At 38.0% G+C, this 20,512-nt stretch overlaps 1 protein-coding gene across 2 annotated transcripts; it reads left to right on the top strand.

The window, feature by feature from the left end:
• The first annotated feature begins 1,529 nt into the window (after positions 1–1,529).
• Positions 1,530–18,708, top strand: LOC143303915 (putative fatty acyl-CoA reductase CG5065). 2 transcript variants are annotated; one of them, XM_076626106.1, is made up of 8 exons: positions 1,530–1,627; positions 16,249–16,511; positions 16,614–16,930; positions 17,030–17,277; positions 17,515–17,698; positions 17,961–18,146; positions 18,239–18,493; positions 18,565–18,708. In XM_076626106.1, exons 2-8 carry the CDS (start codon positions 16,266–16,268, stop codon positions 18,641–18,643), a joined length of 1,515 nt encoding a protein of 504 aa, XP_076482221.1. In that variant the 5' UTR covers positions 1,530–1,627; positions 16,249–16,265; the 3' UTR covers positions 18,644–18,708. The 2 variants fall into 2 exon arrangements, with proteins under 2 accessions (XP_076482221.1, XP_076482220.1); XM_076626105.1 differs by having other exon boundaries at positions 1,532–1,620.
• The last annotated feature ends 1,804 nt before the right edge of the window (positions 18,709–20,512 follow it).

The raw sequence follows: 20,512 nt of genomic DNA, 5'->3' as shown, positions 1-20,512 counted from the left end.
ATGGAGCGGCTGTAGATCGCTTGACTGCCATCCTCCTCCATCGTTTTATCATACAAGGGTGAGAGTTTTCCTTTCTCTCCCTTTCTGCTCGCTCCTTCGCGAGCATAACTCGCTCGCAGAAGAGGCGGACGGCCTCGTATTTCTGTGACCCTCTCAACATCGCCTCTACAATCGCTGGGGGGGGGGGGTCAATGTTCCTCCTATGGCGTGCCGCAGAGTGTAGCAGGGCAGCACCCACGCCGGACAGAGCTCCAGGGTGTGCTGCGCTGTGTGCCTGCCCTCTCCGCAGTGGTGGTAGATGTCTGTCGTCACCCGTCCGATTTTTCTCAGGTACTCGCCGAACACGCTGTGTCCAGTGAGCACCTGGGTCATCCTGTAGGTCAGCGGGAGGCCCCGGCGGCTTCTCCATGTCTCCCAGTTTGGGACAACCGCCTCCACGACTCGATGTTCGACTCCCTCGTTGATCAGCTGGGTTCGCCACTAGTCCCACGCGTCCTCCTCGGCGGTTCCTAGGTCGTTTGGGGTCGCCTGCTCGGTCAAGTCTTCATACACCTTTTAACCTAGGAAGTACTAACTGCACGAATATATATTATACATATGTGGCGGCACGGGCCACGCAACTTTTCAACGGCTCCGGATACAAAGCGCGACGCCACCAAAGCGCAACACCGATGTGCCCAATCTGTCATCGATATCCTCACACTCTTTCCGCCGAATTCTCGGAAGAGCATACTCGTGCCAGCCCAGGCGGCACATCTTATGAATGCACGCGAGTGGGGATATCGATGGGCTACGAAGGGAAGGATCTGCGCGAAGAAAAACAAAAAGCAGAGTCAGTCTGGCTTGCGTCATTAGAAGTGTAACTCCTCGGTCGCTTTCGATAGCAACGCGACGAACGACATCTCGGTGCCTATCGTTATTTGTTAGTTGTTGCCTGTTGTCCGTTAAGTGTTATTGTTGAGTATTATTTGTTAACTCTGATTGTTGATTAGTTCTAATAAATTGTTATTCGTTAAAAACACCAAGAGTAGTTCCTTACGCACCTATCACTATCCCACCTCACATATATTTTTATCATAAGCTAGGTACTTATTAATATTTTCACAATAAGAAAATGTACCGAATTTTTTTTGATATTATTTTGGGGACTTGTAGGAATATGTATACATTTTCCATTTCCTAAGAATTTCTTACTAAACGATGTTGTACCATAATTTTTATTTTTGTTACAGCATTACATGAATACGTTTCACACTGATGGTGTGTTACTTAAACTCGGCGGAATAGGTACTTCGTAATATGAAATGGAATTTACAATTCAAATATTTTCGACATCATCTTAACTAAGAAAATGTTATATGTAATGAGAATGTCATTAAAATTGAAATGTTTAAATGTATTTTTTGCTTGGTTCTGGAGATAAAAATGTTAATCGAATCATTCATGTATGACGTTATACAGTTTCAGTAGTAGGGTGGTGTTATTAAAAGCATGAGTATCTAGAGGAGCGACACATCGAATATCGTTACAGTACAGTGATAGACTTATCGGGATCTACTGTCGTGAAAACGGATTATTGTACGATCTTTGGTAAAGAATACGCAGTGGAAGTAGCAGCAGGTAACAGGTGATTCCTTGTTATTCTGTGTTCAATTGTGTCGTCTATTAATTGTTTTCATCATTAAAAATGTCATATATATCAAAAATATTATCAGGTAATGTTACGCCATGCGGCTTACCATAGTTCATATTCTCAACTGTCGATCGCGGCACTATAATGTCGCAGACGGATGGTCGCGTCTGCCCGGCAAACAAACATTGTAGTGGCAAGCGCATGGTTCATTAAGCAGGGCGACTTCCAGAAACGTCGACTCCTGGCCGTTATTTTACCTCGCGTAAAAGAATGTGGCGTGATCCGAACGTAGTGGGGGTCGCCTTCCAGAAAAAACAAAAAAAATCGAAAGGTGTTCGGAACTTTTCGAGAAGTCGAACCGTCAACACATCTCATATATCGCGCATTACTTATCAACCAAAACGCAGTTACATTTTTTTTGTTCCATTTATATCTTTCTAGTTAATAAGTTGTTGAAATAAACATTAATTTATTTGTGTTAATTCTGTGGAATTTCATTGAACTACCCTTATTATCATAATCGAAATAAGGGGATCGATCAGTTCGTGGCGTCGATTATTTAATCGTGACGGGAACTTACAACTCTCGTTGACGTGCTATCTCGCGATCGCGTCTCTCCGCGAACGGTCGAAGCAGGTAATTTACTGCAATAGCTTAAATGAAATTTTTGAATTTTAGAATATTTATTTTGCATTTTACATTTTACACAGTAAAAATGGTTCATTATTGTGGTTATTCGGTTATATACAACCACTCATTAGAGTTGATCGAAACATTCGCCTTCGTGTGATAGTTGCATGAACCTCCGGATATTTGTTGGCAAAAGTTGAGTTTAAGAATGGTTTTTCATATTATTGTTAGGACTGTCTTCGATCTTTCGTGTTTATGAAAGGTGAAAATACGCTCCGCGGTGAATACATTAAACATACGAGATACTTGTCATATTATATTTTAAATGGTAAGAATCCATTGTTTGTAGTAAAATAAATTGAAGCAAATGCAAATGAACTGAAATATATGTCGGAGTTGAAAGGACATCAGAGCCTTCCCTCTGGAACTTCGGGAAAATCCCTTAACACCGTAATCTAGATTCTATCATAGGCGTAATTAAAGAATTGTCGTCATTCGATCCGATTTTATTTGATCGCGATTTGCGATAATGAGCTTGGGCTCGAGGCGACAGCCAGTCGCCGAACGTAGCCGCGGTCACGGGATGAACGCTTTGTCTAACAAAGGTATGGAGTAATCAATAACTCTCCTTAAAAGAAATATTTGTAGCGGCACGCGACAATGAACATTCCAACGGTTTCTGTCCCGTGGCTCGCCACACGCAGATCCTATTCTTCGGGTATGATGGTTACCAGATGCCGACGCGTCTCCACAGTACGTGATCGGCTGCTCGAGGGCCGTTATAAACACTAAGATCTAGTTAACTAAAGTCCGTCAAACAGACAAACAGTCTTTGTCCCAACTCCGGGAAGATAGGGGAGATCTATATTTTTCAACGAATGACGTCTCCCACTAGCTACTTTCCCTCGAGGGCGGCTAGCATCTTTTTCTAACCACCGATATGGAGATTGACCAATTAGCAGTGAGGTGGTATGTCGTGATAGGGTCGGAAGGAAAACTCAGATTTATTGAACGATAAATGTTTATTCACTCTAATGTCAATGAGTACACTTGACGCAGGATTCGCGATTATATTCGGTTCGCGAATGCGCGGTTATTAGATAGAGCTTGGATAGCTGCGATTCGAGATACACTGTGAGTGCGGACAATGATTGCACGAGATGTCGAGAGCTTAGATAATTATTCGGCTCGAACCGTGTAAGTATAACGATCGTGATATGTTGACTCGCGGTAATAGACTGACTTTTTGTCGCGATGCTGCTGCGGAGGAACACTCGTTGGGATGTGTCTAAGGATGCGAGGGCATCGGATTCGTTGAGAAAAGCTTTGGTTCGGAAAGTGAGGGAAATGTACGTTAATGTTTATTGGCTAATTCGTGTTGGTCGTTGGAAAAGGATGCTAGCTGCCCTTGAGAGGGTGTTGCTAGCGGGCAGCATCCTACGTGAGAGATAGCGGATTTCTCGTGTGTCCCCGTGGTAGGTGGTCGACTTCGAGACTGATAAACAAAGACTGTTTGTCTCTTTGGAGGACCTTAGCTAAAATAAATCCTAAGATTTATAGCGGTCCTTAGGCTAGCTGGAAATATTCGGTACGAATGTATCGACATCTGGCAATCATCTTGTCCGCAGGTATAGGGTCTTTGTGTCGTGCGTCACGCGACGAAAACTGTTGGGAAGTTTACTGTCAAGTGCCGCCACAGCAGCAACGCCAATTTCCCTTACTTTCTGAACGAAGGCTTTTCTCGACGAATCCGATGATCTCGTGTCCTTAGACACACCCCATTATAGTTTTCCTCTGTGGCATCATCGGGACGGGAAAGTCATTCTCTCTCACGATCTCATCGACGAAAAGAGTAACCCCTTACGACCAGTGAATTTTGTGAGCACGTTCATCTATCATCCCGTCGACCGCGGATTCGTTATTGAACCTAGGATCATTGTCATTAGTTTCTCGAGTACCTAACTACCACGGTTACTTGTCCGGTTCTATAATAATAGTATTTGCACTAATCAATGTCTTCTCTATTGCATAACGACAACGTGTAACCCAAACGAAGATTCGTTTCACGCCCCTAACCCTAATTCTAATGTAAACCCGACATATATATGCATAATACATAGTAGCATTCGTGATAAAAAATGCAACTTTTCTTTGTCATATGCATTGATACCACAACTTTTCAAATAGATATTACTGCGTGATTTCTTCAAACAATTTTGAAAATTTCTTATTAACTGTCGCATTTTCGTTCAATACGTTGAAATTCTTACTCACAAATATTTGTCTGTTTTTAACCAATCCGAGATAATCCTTTAAGGGTTAAACTTTAGAGGATGGTTACGCCTCATAAATTTGATTTACCGCAACTAACAAAGAATACGTGTTTAATATTTCGCGCTGTTCTTCAAGTCTTAAGTTTTATTAAAATCAGAGTCTGCTTATTCGGGATCTTTTCTTGTTAGTGAAGTTTCGTTTTGATACCATTATGTTTTGCAATTATCGTGGCATTGAATTTATCAAATTGCTGAGTACTCCACTTAAAATATTTTTCCATTTTTTAAAGGAAACCGTCTTTAAATGATTTTATGATGATATATGGTGAATCGATATTTTTCGTTTCAGGTAGTTATATGTTTTCAATAACGCACATATTGCGGAACTCTTCTCAAGCGTTTCTAAACATGATACAGAATTAGGGCTCGTGTATTAGCATTGTACTTTATAGCATTGTGTATCGTGTATTATTGTGTTTTGGATAGTTGTCTTGTATCAGGATGTAATTGTCTTTCAAATCCACATTTTTACACATTGATGCATATAATTTTTATAAATATTTATACACGTTTTAACCTTTTTTTTGTACGTGGAGAAATCCTCATGGACACTCCCCTGTTCTAGTAATTGTGTAACAGCAGAGTAGTGTCGAACTCCTACCGACTAAAACTCCACGATGACCATCCTACACGTATGACAGGAGTGCTCCAGAAACCTCTTATGAATTAACTTCTGTTGCGCCCCCTTCACGCGTGCCCTTGTTCTAGCAATTTCTACTAATTCCTGACTATTGAATTCGGCGTTAGGGGGTATCATTGCCCCTAGCGCTGTCGCTTCTTCCAGTCGTGATCCGTTGGGACGGCGGTGGAACGGCTCTAGGTCGTCTGACTGCCATCCCTCTCCATCGTCTTATCCTACAAGGGTGAGAGTTGACATGTTTCGTTGTAACATAACTCGTGATCTCTCAGCTAATGCTATTGTATGCAACATTCCGCTGCATTTATTCACATTTGCAGAAATAACATTCTTGAATGATCTTTTTCTATATCTAGCGAAACTCGTCTTACTGAGTAAGTAATGTGTATACAATGTGATTATGCTATATCATTTTTGTATCATTTTCGTCCATTAATTTTGCTGTCGGGAATATTCTTAATGCTGCACCAACTACAAACTCTCAGAATACAGGAATTCTCCTTCGCTCGCATAGTATTTCTTATTGAGGAATTGTTATGTCGTGAAATCGTAAATTACATAATAGGTCGATAAACTCTGTATCGTCCTTCTGCCTTATATGGTATTCGTGACGAGTTCGCAGATTGAAAATTGGTACCAAGAATTAATATCTGCAATGTGACTGTAATAATCACAACTGTAGTTGTACGAAACAGCAATGTTCTTTTACCGGGGTAGTTATATGTTGTCACCAAATACAAGTACATTTATGCGACATAGTTCTTCGCTGGTCATAAATTCTTACAGTCTGTGTTCTCAATCCTGATTTGCATAGTTTACCTTGGCTCGTTTACCTGTTATGTAGAGATGGATTTTTGCGGCTTCATCATGACATAACCTCGTCTATATCTAGATTACGAAGGTTTAGGCTACGTCGGCGCTATCGCAACTATCTGAATAGAAATTTTATTAGGTATAATTTGAATTTTATAAGAGTATCTGTATATACGAGGATACTCCTTTATGTAGCCGTGATAAAATTAATTAGTCATATACCGATGATAAATTGTATTAGAGACTGATGAATATTCCTAATTGTTGCATTAAATGAAAATAAATAACACGGAATTGTAACGATAAATAAACATGTAATTGAATTTTAGACACTTTGTATTAATTTAACTAACCAGTTTAACAAAACATTTAATGAAAGCCTCTAAAACACATTTAAAATACAATTACATTAAATAATTAAATCGCAAGCAGTGCAAAGTCATGGTATAGGTAGAGAATATTGAGAATATTTAAATAGAAAATTAAACGTTGAAATTAGATCACGTAGATGCTATTTTCGGCAGAAAGCAGAGCTGTAGACTCTTTGTAGATGCAACGACTTTCATGATACCTGATTCCTTCCATTGACTTCTTAAGTAGACATAAATTTTTAGCTCATCACGAATGGTGTGCTAATTTGATGTTTGATTTAGAATAATACTGTGCCCGTAATTGCCCTGTAGAGATTTAAAGCCCATGGAAAACGCCGTACATAAGTAAATTTTAGTAATAATTATATTTGTAATATTTGTTATATGTGAATGGTGCTATAGTACGTAAATGATTATCTTTCATGTAAAACATACCATGCAATGACTGATTATACGAACCTCCCACTGTTTAATTGCTTACACTTAACTCTAGTTCTAACAGCAACTCATAGATGGCGCATGTCAAGTTTCGATTGTGGTAGCAGAGCGGAAACTTCGTCTCTGACAACACAAAGTACAGAATAGGCAGGACATGCAATGTCTTTTCACGTAATTCATTCCGGGGATCACCTGAACTTACCTTTTTTGTGTTACATGCAACGTTATCTATTGAATATAGCAGCAACTTGGATGAACATTAAAACAGAAAACATCTACAAAAATATAAGTAGAATATAGAGAGGATATCTTGTAATCACAGAGAAAATATAGAATTTTACACTTGCACGTACTTCTGCCTCAGAAAATCGCAACGCAACCTATGAACAACACAAAATGACAAATTACGCTCAGTGAAAAGAGCAAGAAAAACAGCAACGAGAGGTATAAAAGAGCAAGAGGATAAACAAAAACCTGCCTCTGTGGGTAAATATTTATTGATCGATCGAGTACATCATGAATGTACTAAAACTAAGGATCAAATTTTGCGTAATGTATCCATGTCTTGAGCAATACCTTACATTTCATACGATGTCTTGCGATATCTTGCGATATCTTGCAATATCCCACTGTGCCCCATGTGTGTGTTACTGACTTTGTAAAAATAATAGATAATATTATATTTACTCGTATAGTATCTATTATGTTATTATGTTTTACGTTGTTTTAATAACGAGGAACCAATTCTAGAAGAAACAAAACCAATGTATACCACAGCAATGAGGAGTGTTGGTACATGTGCTTCTGGCTTATCTTCAGAAAAAGAAATATATCTATTAATTTTTGTTTCTAGACAGAGAAAATATCTAAAAATCTTATTATTATAAGATCATGTACAAAAATTATCAGAATAAATGAGAGGAAGTTTTGCGAGACAATTAGGTCGGCGTGTAACAGAAAGATTTTTATGACGTTCTACATGGAAACCAAATACGCGTCTTCGTACGTATACTTACTTCCTAGTGAGACTTAAACGTTAATCGATAACAGGATGACGGAAGTTCTTATGGTCCTCCGCTCTTCTGTTTTCTTTGCCTCTTTCATATTTACATTCTACACTGTCAAAAATTTAAGCAAGTAAACTACACCAACATCTAGAAGTATCACGGACACACACACACACCTCAAATCTTTTCAGTGGCGCCTCTTTTATTTTCGTATTATTTCTTCCATCATTTCGCTTGTTTCCTCGTTTTCGAAGTCTAGTCTATTCCTTCTGTTATTCATACCTTTCCTTTTGTACACTGCTCTTCACTTTGAATATTCGAGCTAGTTGTTCTACATTTCTCCACCCTCATCGGTAAGTGGTCTGATTCTATTATATCTTTAGTTCTGATTCTTCTAACTTGGTGTTTTATCATTGGCTGTATTATTACATAATCGGTTACTCAAGTGTCCTTCTTGCCGATGAAATTGTAATCCCCTACATCGTTTTCTACCATGTTCCCGTACAGAATTTCTCATCCGAACAGTTTCGTTCCTTCTGTGCATTTATTTTATACTTTGGCTTCCTCGTTTCCTCTTCCTCTTTCCTTGCTTCGTAACGGACCACCCATTCTTATCCTTGCGTTGAAATCCTCGCCAATCGGCACCCGTTCTTCCTTTACGTTTCCGATTATTTTCTCCATCTTCTCCGCCGGTTTTTTCGTATCTCTACTCTACACTATTAGTATTCTTCAGATTTTATTCTGTGTTTTTATTTTACATACCTGTATGATTATGGTTTGCCCCAATCTTTCGAAATATTTATTAACTTTCTATTAACGTAAATTGCTTCCTTGCCTTTTCATCCTATTCTTCTTCACCAACATTTCTTTTCTTTGTTGCCATTTCCTTCAGTTTCCACCTGCGTGGTTTGTTTTATTGCTATTTTTACCATTCCCTTCGACCTATTGGCATATCATTTGCCTTAAGCATTATGTTATTTCTTCTAACTCTTCCCTCTGCTCTATCTATTTTAATCTTTCCATCAAATCCTCTTCTGGTTCTTTTTAATTTTCAATGTTTGTATCCTTATCTCTATTTCTGCCTCTTTCCTCGCCTCTTTCAATTATTTATTTATGGAAGCAAAAGGAGTCATATTTGCGATACGGCGTTATAGATTTCAATAAGTAAACAGGTTTAATCTATAATCTATGATTTTTCTTAAAAAGCATCACGCAGAATGGATTGCGATTTCGAATGTCACAATCTCCTTTTCTGCGACTTGTATGAGGTAAGCCGGCGCTCACGATTTGTTCGATTTCGTTCGTTGAGGTCTCGCGCTCCACACGAGCCGTAACGTATTTATTACGCCGTAACTCGCGATTTGCACGAGCCACAACTCTAGGCATATGGAATTAAAAACAAAAATCTTGAAGGGAATAAGAGATACAACGCATCCAAATATTTCAATATCGCAATAAATCAATAATCCAAGGCATTATTGAACAAATTTAAAATATAAGAATATGGAAATAGAAACAAGGAACAATGAGACGTCCACTGTCACGTACCGCTCTCCCTGTGACCATACACCGTACAATAAGCAGCTCACGCCTAAGGATCAAGTACCGGCATCAGCAAGGTAACCACGTGTTTAGCAGAGTACAACCTAGTATCGGCAGAAACTAATACTGCAAAAAGAACGCGGTAACAAGGACTAGTTAAAGAAAATGGGAAACTTGAATAATACTTCCACGTAAATCACATCAGCTGCAACCCTAATATTTCTGGAAGGATACCAACAGAACCAAAGAAAGTAATCACGTACCAAAACTTCGCTCTAGCATTGAATAATCACGTAACAATTAGCCCATCATAGCCGTACTATAAATAAGTGTAGTCACTTAGAGACAGTAGTCAGTGAGTTAAAAATTTGTCCAGACTCCAGTTATCAAGACGTCACTCAGTTAAAAATTTGTTAAGGGTTCAGTCATTCAGTCAGTATGAGTCAGTTGAGTCGAGTACAAAATTGGTTGAGAGTTAATATGAAGCTGTGAATTGTTTTACAATAGTCTTTGAGTAAGGAAGTCAGGAAGTAAAACCAAGCATTTAAAATGAAAACAATCGTCAACGATTAATATAGTCAATCATCTAACAACTACACTACCTTCGTACGGTAGTCCAAGAGTGCGATCGACACCACATATAAGCAAGGTGAGAAGATAAACATTGTAACACTTTCCTTTTCGATTTCGGACTTGCACCACATTTACTGGAGTAAAATTATTTATTGACTATTATTGTCAACAATCAAGAAGATATTGAGAATATTTAATATTCCAAGAAAACTTTAATCCTTCCCTAGCTATTACTCTTGCACAGAGCGGCTAATCCGAAATTGAAATTGTATTTATCAATTCTATTGATACGCTAGTTAACGCTAGCTATACAGTTATATTAACGAATTAAAACATCAAGGGTACAGCAGTTTGGAATCTAAAGTCCTGATCGGGGGGCGTGATTGGCACGAGACTCTGTACATCGGCGAAATCGTAAAGGCCTGCGCGACCCGTGTTGTGCGTGGATTGGGCCTGAGGGTTTCTCCTGCGAAGTCGGAGGCCATCTGGTTCTACGACAAGAAGAAGCGAGGGACTCCACCGCCCGGCCTATGCATAAACATGGCAGGCGAAATCGTCCGGATGGTATCGCAGATGAAATATCTGGGTCTCGTCATCGACAGCCAGTGGACGTTCGAGCCGCACTTCGACTCCCTGATTCCGAAGGTGTCGGCGGCTGCCAATGCCTTGTGCGGCCTGCTACCGAATATCGGCGGGGCGGGAGCTGCGGTGCGCCGACTTTACGAGGGCGTCGTTCGGTCCCGAGTGATGTACGGGGCCCCAGTATGGGCGGACGATCTGATGGCGAGTCGTCGCAACATCCTGCTCCTGAGGAGGCTGCACAGAGTAACCGCCATCAGAAACATTAGGGGATACCGGACGGTGTCCCGCGCGTCGGCGACCGCTCAAGCCGCGTCCCCCCAGTGCTCCGAGCGCTGGCCCTCAAAAGGAGATACGCCCGTCGGAGAGTATGGCATCCGGGAGAAGATCTGACCGAGCAGGCGGCTCCAAGCGACCTAGGAACTGCCGAGGAAGACACGTGGGACCTGTGGCGATCCCAGTTGATCAACGAGGGAGGCAAACATCGAGGCGCGGAGGAGGTTCTCCCAAACTGGGAGGCATCGAGAAGCCGCCACGGCCTCCCGTTCACGTTCAGGATGACCCAGGTGCTCACTGGACACGGTGTGTTTGGCGAGTTCCTGAGGAAAATCAGACGGGAGACGAAAGATATTTGCCACCACTGCGGAGAGGGCAGGGACACGGCGCAGCACACGCTGGAGCTTTGTCCGGCGTGGGAACTGTCCCGCTACACCCTGCGGCACGTCATAGGTGAAAGATTGACCCCCTCGGCGATCGTAGAAGCGAAGTTGAGCGAGCCACAGAAACTCGAGGTTCTCCGCCTCTTCTGCGAGCGAGTTATGCGGAGACACCAAAAAATTTTTAATTTATTCATCATCAAATAAATATTTTTTATTCATCATCAAATAAATATTTTTTATTCATCATCAAAAAAATATCCTCGAACAAGAGGCCGCGTGAAGGGGCTGCAACGGAAGTTACTTCATAAGAGGTTCCTGGAGCATTCCTGTCACACGCGCAGGATGGTCATTGAGTTTTAGTCGGTAGGAGTCCGACACTACTCTGCTGTTACGCGATCATTGCAACAGCGGAGTGTCCATGAGGATGACGTACAAAAAAAACAGCTAAAAATATTGCCGAGCTTAATTGGATACGACAAGTTTTCGAATTTATTCTACTCAGTTGTCGTAGACATATCAGGAACACGATATATTGGTATATTCAAAATAGTACGACAAGTTTTTGAAAATATTCTAGTCAGTCGTTCGCCTTGTTTCAAAAATTAATGAACGAAATTCGAATTAATCGAAACAGTTTAACGAGTATGTCTGGTGGCAGCAACTACCGTTTTGACTTAGATATAATTCGAGAAACAGCAGATTGGACATGTAGAATTATACATAATAATTACCTACATCGAAGATCAACACCAGATCGTAACACTGTATACAGTTGAGTCCCCATTAAAGACTCCCCCCCGCCCTTAATCCGAGCACACATTATCGCAATATTTTAATGTAAAAACGATTTATTATCCGAACATCACATTTTGCAGTAAATGATACTATTTTCTGTTTCAAATATCTACTTTGCACATATTTTATTAGCGTTTATGTACAATGTATTCTTTCCTTTATTCGGTTCAGTGAATAGTATGAAACTAATAGTGCTCCAGCTATCGAAACAAAACAAAACAAAAACTCGAAAGTGGTGTAAATGCAATAGAATTAACAAATATACATAGTGTTGGGAAAAGTCACATTTAAAGACGTCGGATATACTGATGTAATGATTTTGTTTATCTGCAAAACAGCAAATGAAATTGTAATGAAGAGATGCCTTCTCAATGATGAACCGCACGTGTATTCGAGAAATGGCCTCATTGGCTCAAAGTACAAAAAGAACGTAACTCTTTGCAGTTGTTTATGTTAAAAGTATTATGTAAATTAGCAGCCAACAAGATATAGAATCCATAAATGTTTAACACTAAACCTACCAGTGCTAGTCAAATTGACCTTTTTCAAACTTCTACACAAATTTAGCCATATTTAAACGTTATCATATCGCTTCAGAATTTCTGACATAACATGCTTCCTAAAACATGCATACAAAATATTTTTCGGTATTTACTTCTAGTTTGCTTTTTTCTTTTCTAAGAAAAACTTGTATTCTGCCCTACCTACAGCGGGCGATCAATTTGACCAGCCGATATATTTTATTTATTCTTAAAATAAATGCAATCAGTACAAAGGAAAGGCTATCTCCACGTCAGATGACAAACAAAATCAGTAATAACAAATAATAACAACTGTTACAAGATGGCCGCTAGGTATCAAAGCATCAACTTAGGCCCATAATAATCCTAAGGAACCGCCATAAAATTTAGCATCTTTTACGGTCAATTATTACAAACATTTTAAAAGTCAAGAAGTTCCTTAGGGTTATTGTTCATTGCGTTAAAACACGGTAAAAGTGGGTTTTTCCCAACTCCACCCCCGAGGAACCGTTGGTGGAGAACGGCCAATACTCATCGATATTTTCGCTTAAATATCGCCATCACAGACCATATTCTTACGCTATTGCTCTTTCGACCAGAATATATCTCAGTTTGTTAGTCAATAAGTCGACATCTAAACTTCTAATCTCTAAAACTGAGAGCAAGCATCTCAGAGCGTTTTGTGTAAAGTTGTCATAAAAGGAGAAGGAGGAGAATATATAATTTGACAACAATTTTGTATTCCTTTCATTGCATTATTCTGTGATAAATATTTACCCTAAAAATGTCAAGAGTTTCCAAAAAAAATTATTAAAAAAAATAACGGACATAGAAGAATGTTGAATGTGCGATGAACAAAAAACTTCAGCAAGAGAAAACAGCATGGAAACACATGAAAAGTTATTTATAAGCGAATGAATGTTCAATGTTATTATTAATCGTTCACGTTTAGAGCAAGAAGGAAAGAAATTATCGTTAACAGTAGAGACTGAGACTGATGTAGAGAACCAACGTATCGAAACTGGGCCCGATGGGACAGCTTGGAAGGAAATAGATGCAAGTCCCAAACCTGCCAAGACATCAGTTCATAATATTTTTAGAGATATGCTAAACGGCATATAATGAAAGGACAAGTAAGGACGACATTTTATTTTATCACTGATCACCGTATAAGGAATCATATAATAAAATATACGGAAGAAAAAGCATTTAGAGTATTGGGGACCAAGAGGGAGCTAGATGCAACAAATCTAGATGCATTTATTGTTCCGCTATATGCCCGCGGTGCGTATTAGGCAAAGAATTTAGATGTCTCATATTTGTGGAATGAAATTTGGGGGCCTGCATTTTTTCGAAAACAATGAGCAGGAATGACTTTTCTGAAAGGATAAGATTTATACGATTTGATAATGAAGAGCGAATGAAGCCAATAAATTTACAATGGTATCTACAGTATGGTGACCCATTTATAGAGAATTCACAAAGTAGTTATAAACCTGGTGCATACGTTATCTTTGTATAAAGACTGTGGCAAAAAAACCACGTAATAATACTATCAATAAGTTCAGATTCATTACTACAATATCTTGTCAAATAAAAAATTGTAAATGTTACAAAATTACGAAAATGAGTTTAAGATGCGGGAAATATGTATGCGGCAAATGTACATTCGATAATAAGATAATTTGTACAAAATGCAGCGAGGTTGAAGAAGATATATCTCTACATAAATAAAAGTGTAATTTTATTTAAGTCTAGAATTGAAATTAAACAAAAGCAAATTTGGACGAAATTTTCTGAAAATTCATCATTTTATATACATTGAGTTATAAATTAACCATTATCAAAACTAAATCATAAAAACTGTTATTTCTTTAATCACCGGTCATTTTGACCCGATAAGGTAGGAAGAGATGTACACGAAGTGTCGGTAGATTTAGTGTGAAAGGTACTATCAATCAATCTTGATGTGTATTTGAATAAATGAAATTTCATATGAAAGTAATTGCTTCATTAACCGTACAGTTATATATTGATATTTTGACACAGCATCTAAATAATTGACAAGTATATTCATGAAGAAAGTGATAAATAAAATAAGGAAAATGTATGTGATCACGATGAACGATATTTTACTTGAACTTAATAATATAATTGCGTAGTACATATCTCTCCATTATCATTTCATGGTATCTTTTATACATATGTAATCAATGTTAGATTAGTATACTTCATTTCATCTGCGCATGTTTCGGTTTATTTTACTAAATACAAAGGATCTTGACATTTAAAATGTTACACAACTAAAATATATCTCGCATGGTTGATGTAATTAACGCTGAGCAGCATATTTTGTACTTTCATAAACACCAAAGATGTGGGAGATGAATTAGTTAACCGACTCTTTAACGCATATCATTATCCAGTTTCAGTAGTAGGGTGGGCTTGATAATAATATAAGAATCTAGAGGAGCGACTAATGGAATATCGTTACAGTACTGTGGAAGACGTGTAGGTATTCACTATCGTGAAGTGTACTTTTGATCGATCTTTGGTAAACAATACGCAGTGGAAATATTATCAGGTAACAGACGATTCCTTGTTATTTTGTATTCAATTGTGTCTTTCATTAATGTCATTATTATCAATTTTATTATTATAAATATGATATATACCAAAATATCATTCGGGTCTTTAATTATTACAATAGTTTAAATGAAGTTTTTAAATACTCAAATATTTTGTATTTTATATTTTATGCAGTAAAATGGTTCGATATTTTGATTTTTCAATAATTTACAACCAGTCAATAGAGGTAATCGGAACATTCGCCTTTGCGAGATAGTTGCGTGAGACATCGGTTAATTTTTGTCAAAAATTGAGTTTGGAGACGATATTTCACAAGTTATTGTTGGGACTTGTTTCGATTCTCGCGTTTATGGAAATTGAAAATGCGCTCCGCGGTGACAACATTAACCATGCGAGATATTTCAGGCGTTTTCCATTTTAACTGGTAAGATCCCTTGTTTTTAATAAATAAACTGAAATATACGCAAATGAACTGAAGTGTACATACATAATATTGATTACACTTAAAAGAAACGATGAAATGGCAGTAGAGGGAGTATGTTATTACGCAATTATTTTATTAAATTTAAGCAAAATACTCTACATGGTGATAAAATATATTTCTCTTGTTATATTAATCACATTCTTTATAATTATACTTATTAATTATTCAGATGCTGCGTCAAAATATCTCTTAGAATAACAATATAAACATCGTTTCATAAACATTTGTGAGTTAAAAGGACTTTATTTTCAGTATTTTACCAAATTGTTGTTAGTTGATTATATTAATTTTCTTCTCTTTTATACTATATATAAATGTGCGTGTACAATACTCAACGTATGATATCTTTATAACACTATTGTTTGTGCCATAAAAAGCTCGGTATTGTAAATTTCAAGTCGAAAACAAATAATGCAACGTAACATACATAAGCATGATGATATAAATTTTTTTTACATATATTATACATGAAAATTTTAATCATTCATGCAAGGCGAAATAATTGTTGAATTGCGTATATTTCTGTAGAAGGTAATATATATGAAAAGATCTCAACTGTAACCAATATGGTATATTATTTAACACATTTATCCACTTACTGTTTGTCGGGAATGGCAATTTATGGCAACTATTGGAACTGCAAGTGTTAAGATCTTGAAACATGGATACAATCAATCGAGAAACAAATGAAAATGGGACAAACGAAGGACTGAATAAGACGAATTCGCTCGAGGAATTCTACGCCGGATGTGGGATCCTTGTGACTGGAGCAACCGGTTTCGTTGGAAAAGGTCTCCTCGAAAAACTGATCCGCATGTGTCCACGCATCGCTGCCATTTTTATACTAATTCGTCCAAAAACTAACGAAACGATAGAACAACGATTTAAGAAGCTCATAGATGATCCGGTTCGTAAATATATATTTGTTCCTTTCAATATTTAACGCAGTCAGGAGCCAAATAGATTGACTTTCTTTTCTGGAATTGAGTTGCTAATTTTTCGTCTTTAGATTTACGATGCCATCAAAGCAAAACGCCCTTCAGCTTTGAACAAGGTTTATCCCGTGAAAGGTGACGTGAGTCTGCCAGATTTAGGTCTTTCGCGAGAACATAGAAATCTGTTACTTGAGAAAGTAAATATAGTGTTTCACGCCGCGGCCACTGTGAGATTCAACGAGCCATTACACGTGGCTGTTAATGTGAATACGAAAGGTACAGATCGTATCATCGAACTTTGGAACGAACTAAAGCATCCAATTAGCTTCGTCCACGTCAGCACAGCTTTTAGTAATGCTAATCTACATGAGATTGGGGAAAAAGTTTATACGTAAGAATAAGTTATACGTAAACGTTGTTCCATGACTTACGAATATTATATTCATAATTATAACGTGAATAATATGTTCACTTATTATCGACTTTGCAGTACGAGCTTGAAACCTTCAGAGGTGATAGATATGAGCGACCAATTCGACAAAAATTCGATAAACCTAATGGAAAAAGAGATTTTAAAAACTTATCCAAATACATACGCATTTAGTAAGAATTTAGCAGAGCAGATTGTAGCAAGCAAGTGCAAAGATCTGCCAGTTGCGATAGTACGGCCAAGCATAGTTGGTGCCTCTTTGCAAGAACTATGTCCTGGTTGGATAGAGAATATTTCTGCATTAACAAGTATTTTCATAGATCTTTTCCGACAGTAATTTTTCAATACTCCTTACATTTCCTAAAAGTGGAGTTAATCGATTTGTTTGTGAGAGGATAAATGAGAGGCTCTCCACTTGATCATCATTATTATAGTTCAAATTTGTTGCTACTCACAATTACGAGAATTCTTACCAATCTATTTAGCGCTACATTTATGGTAATCAAAATTCACAAATAATTTCTAAACCAATTTAATGTTACCAGGTACCATTGTGCTAATCGGCAGAGGATGTGCAACAGCGATACGAGGTATAAGAGAGGCAAGATTGGATGTAGTGCCTGTCGATTTCGTAGTCGACATGATAATATGTACAGCATGGCATGTCACGCTACATCGTGATCATGAAGTTAAAGTATACAACTGCACGAGTAACGCATGCCCCTTTAAGTAATATTTCTTACAAGTAATTTTCAACTAATGTTGTTCGGTTGTTAGAGTATTCCAAAAGTTTCAGATTATTTAAGTAACGTGGACAATAGAAGAGCAAGCAAATAGAGAACTCAATATGTCATTAGTTTAGAAAAATGGCGATACAATATAATATTTATGTCATTTCCATAATATTTCCCGAGATACTCGTATGATAATAAACTTTGCTTTAAGTATAATTCTAGTAATTAATAATAATGTTAGTGTTTCAATTGACAAGGTGGGGTCCGATGATAGATGCTATAGTAAAATGTAGCATAGAAATGCCACTAAACGATACACTATGGTACCCAGGATGTTCAGTTGTAGCTAATAGGTATATTTACCACGTTCTGTGTGTAATTCCGCGTATTTTGCCTGCGGTCGTCATAGATATCTCTTTAAGACTTCGAGGTAGTAAACCAATGTGAGTGTTCCATCGATTCTCATGCAACGAGAAAAATGTTTCTGGGGAAATCTCTGTCTTCATCTATAATAAAAGTAAAACTGATATTTCAGAATGATGAAACTTTTAAAAAATTGCAACAAGCTGTTCACATCGGTAAAATATTTCACCACGCACGAATGGACTTTCCAAAGGGATAACTGTTCTGACTTAGTGAGAAAAGTGAAAATGTTGAACGACGGCGATATGGTCAAACTAGACTTACGAGCTATGAATTGGGAGAAGTATGTTGCAATTTACCAAATGCGAGTTAGGAAGTTTATTCTGAAACAAGACTTTAAGTCAACAGCCCGACAACGATTATCAAGGTGCGTATAAAAGTATCTTCGTATAAAAAAATAGGGATTAATATAAATACATGTATTTTCGGTTATTTCAGGTTGTACTGGATACATCAGATCACCAAAATGTGCAGTATAACGATCTTACTATGGATAATATACCGTGTCGTGTACTGACTATTTGAACCTTATTTTTTCTGTTTAAACCAGAGGAATACAAATTCAATTTTATGAAGAAGGGATTCAACAGCCTTTTCATTTGGCCTTTTCACTCGTTTCCTTTCTAAATATATCCATTTATGACATTGCTTGATTTTTTTTATAAAATTTTTATAAGAATGCATGTATTTATACGCAAATGATTTCTGAGCTGTAAGCAATTCATCTGCTCACTGACTATGAACATTTTTCCACTGCAATGACAATATTATAATGACAGTAACCTCTATCATCCTTCGCCAAACAAAAGTTACGAGATAGTTGTTCGTTGATAATAATAATTTACCACTGAAAAATCTACTGAGAAATAAACAATGATGATAGAAATTTATTTATAAAATATATTTATTTTAAAATAAATATCCTTTAAAATAAAATAGTTCTAAAGTAAAACTTTTCTATGAATCCTTCATTAGTTTTAAAGGCTGACTTTGGTTCTCAAGTTCGCTCACAAACCTTGTTGTTCTTTGACCAGTCGGCGTTAGAATATATGATACAATCAACGAGATAGAAACTAGATGTCACATTCCTGCTGGATAAAATATTATTTCACATAATAAGTAGTAGATATGTTTCTATTTAAGTTAGATATACATAGGATGTAGGGTTTTATTTCATGTGTATGTATGTAAATAACGCAATATAAGTGATCTGTTACGACCACTCGCGGAGAGACGTGATCGTGTCACGACCGGCATACTTCAAATCCGATGGACTGACGATGGAGATAAAGATGTATCGCTGAAGTGCCTAATGAACCATCAACATCCCAACGGTCCCTCCACCGAAGGTTCTAGAAGGAAGAGCACGTGGCAACGGTCGCGGACGCCTAGCAAATGCATGGACGGCGGGGATGTTGGGGGATGACAAAAGAAAGTAATCGGATCCGATCGAAAGTCAAATCATAAGAATCAGTCTTAGAAAGTCACGCCTAGAGTTCGGAAGTGGATTGTAAAGTGGATTGTTGTTAGAAAAAAAATAAAGTTTTCTTTTTTTTATTTTGTTATTTTACGTGACAGTCGTGAGGAAAACGCGTCAGCGAGAGGCGTAAATTCTCGCTACGATTCTACTAATCGACGCCGCGAAATAGTCGTTCCCCTGTTTCGATTAAGATAACAGGGGTAGTTCAATGAATTTAACACTGTATTAACAGGTTAAGATAAAATAGTATATTTGACAATATTTAACAATAATATGATGAACACACCACAGATTGTTTAGCAATGAATACAGTAAATATGTCACAGAAAGTGGACCCGATTTTACGATATCCCTCAATGAATTCGTTAGACTATGCGACTTTAATATTGATCGTCAGACCTCTCGATGTATAACGTTTGACTCTTCGGAAGGCACTGGTTGCCCTTCGATCATTTCTTTGTCTTCTCTGGGAGACGACCCCCACTACGCTCGGGTCACGCCACCTTTCGCGCCTATGATCGCGTATGCCACCTTCTTTATGTGTATGACATAACGGACGGAAATCGACGTTTCCAGAACTCGTTGCTTGGTGACAACTATGCGCTCGTAACGTCAATTCACCTCAGAGAGCAGACCATACACCGCGGACAGGATGGCACCCACATGTCTGCACATCCTTGGCGCGTACCCTCAATAGCCTTAAATACCCACCAGGGGTCTTGGAATTTTTATAGTTTAGGTCCTTCGTCAGTTCGCTTTTGAGTGCCGAAGCATGCAGACGTGTGTCTAGTGCTCTGTGAAGTTCGTAAAACAAAACGTGTCGCCCATCCGTCGAAAGTGAACACAGCCAAGTGTTTCCTACCCTTTAGGGAGAAGAAAATCCCACGCACCTAATCCCAAGTAACC

The sequence above is a fragment of the Bombus vancouverensis genome, chromosome 17 (genome assembly GCF_051014615.1).
Source record: "Bombus vancouverensis nearcticus chromosome 17, iyBomVanc1_principal, whole genome shotgun sequence".
Lineage (NCBI taxonomy): Eukaryota > Metazoa > Arthropoda > Insecta > Hymenoptera > Apidae > Bombus > Bombus vancouverensis.
The sequence above is the reverse complement of the archived record's forward strand: the minus strand, read 5'-3'. Positions and strand labels throughout refer to the sequence as shown.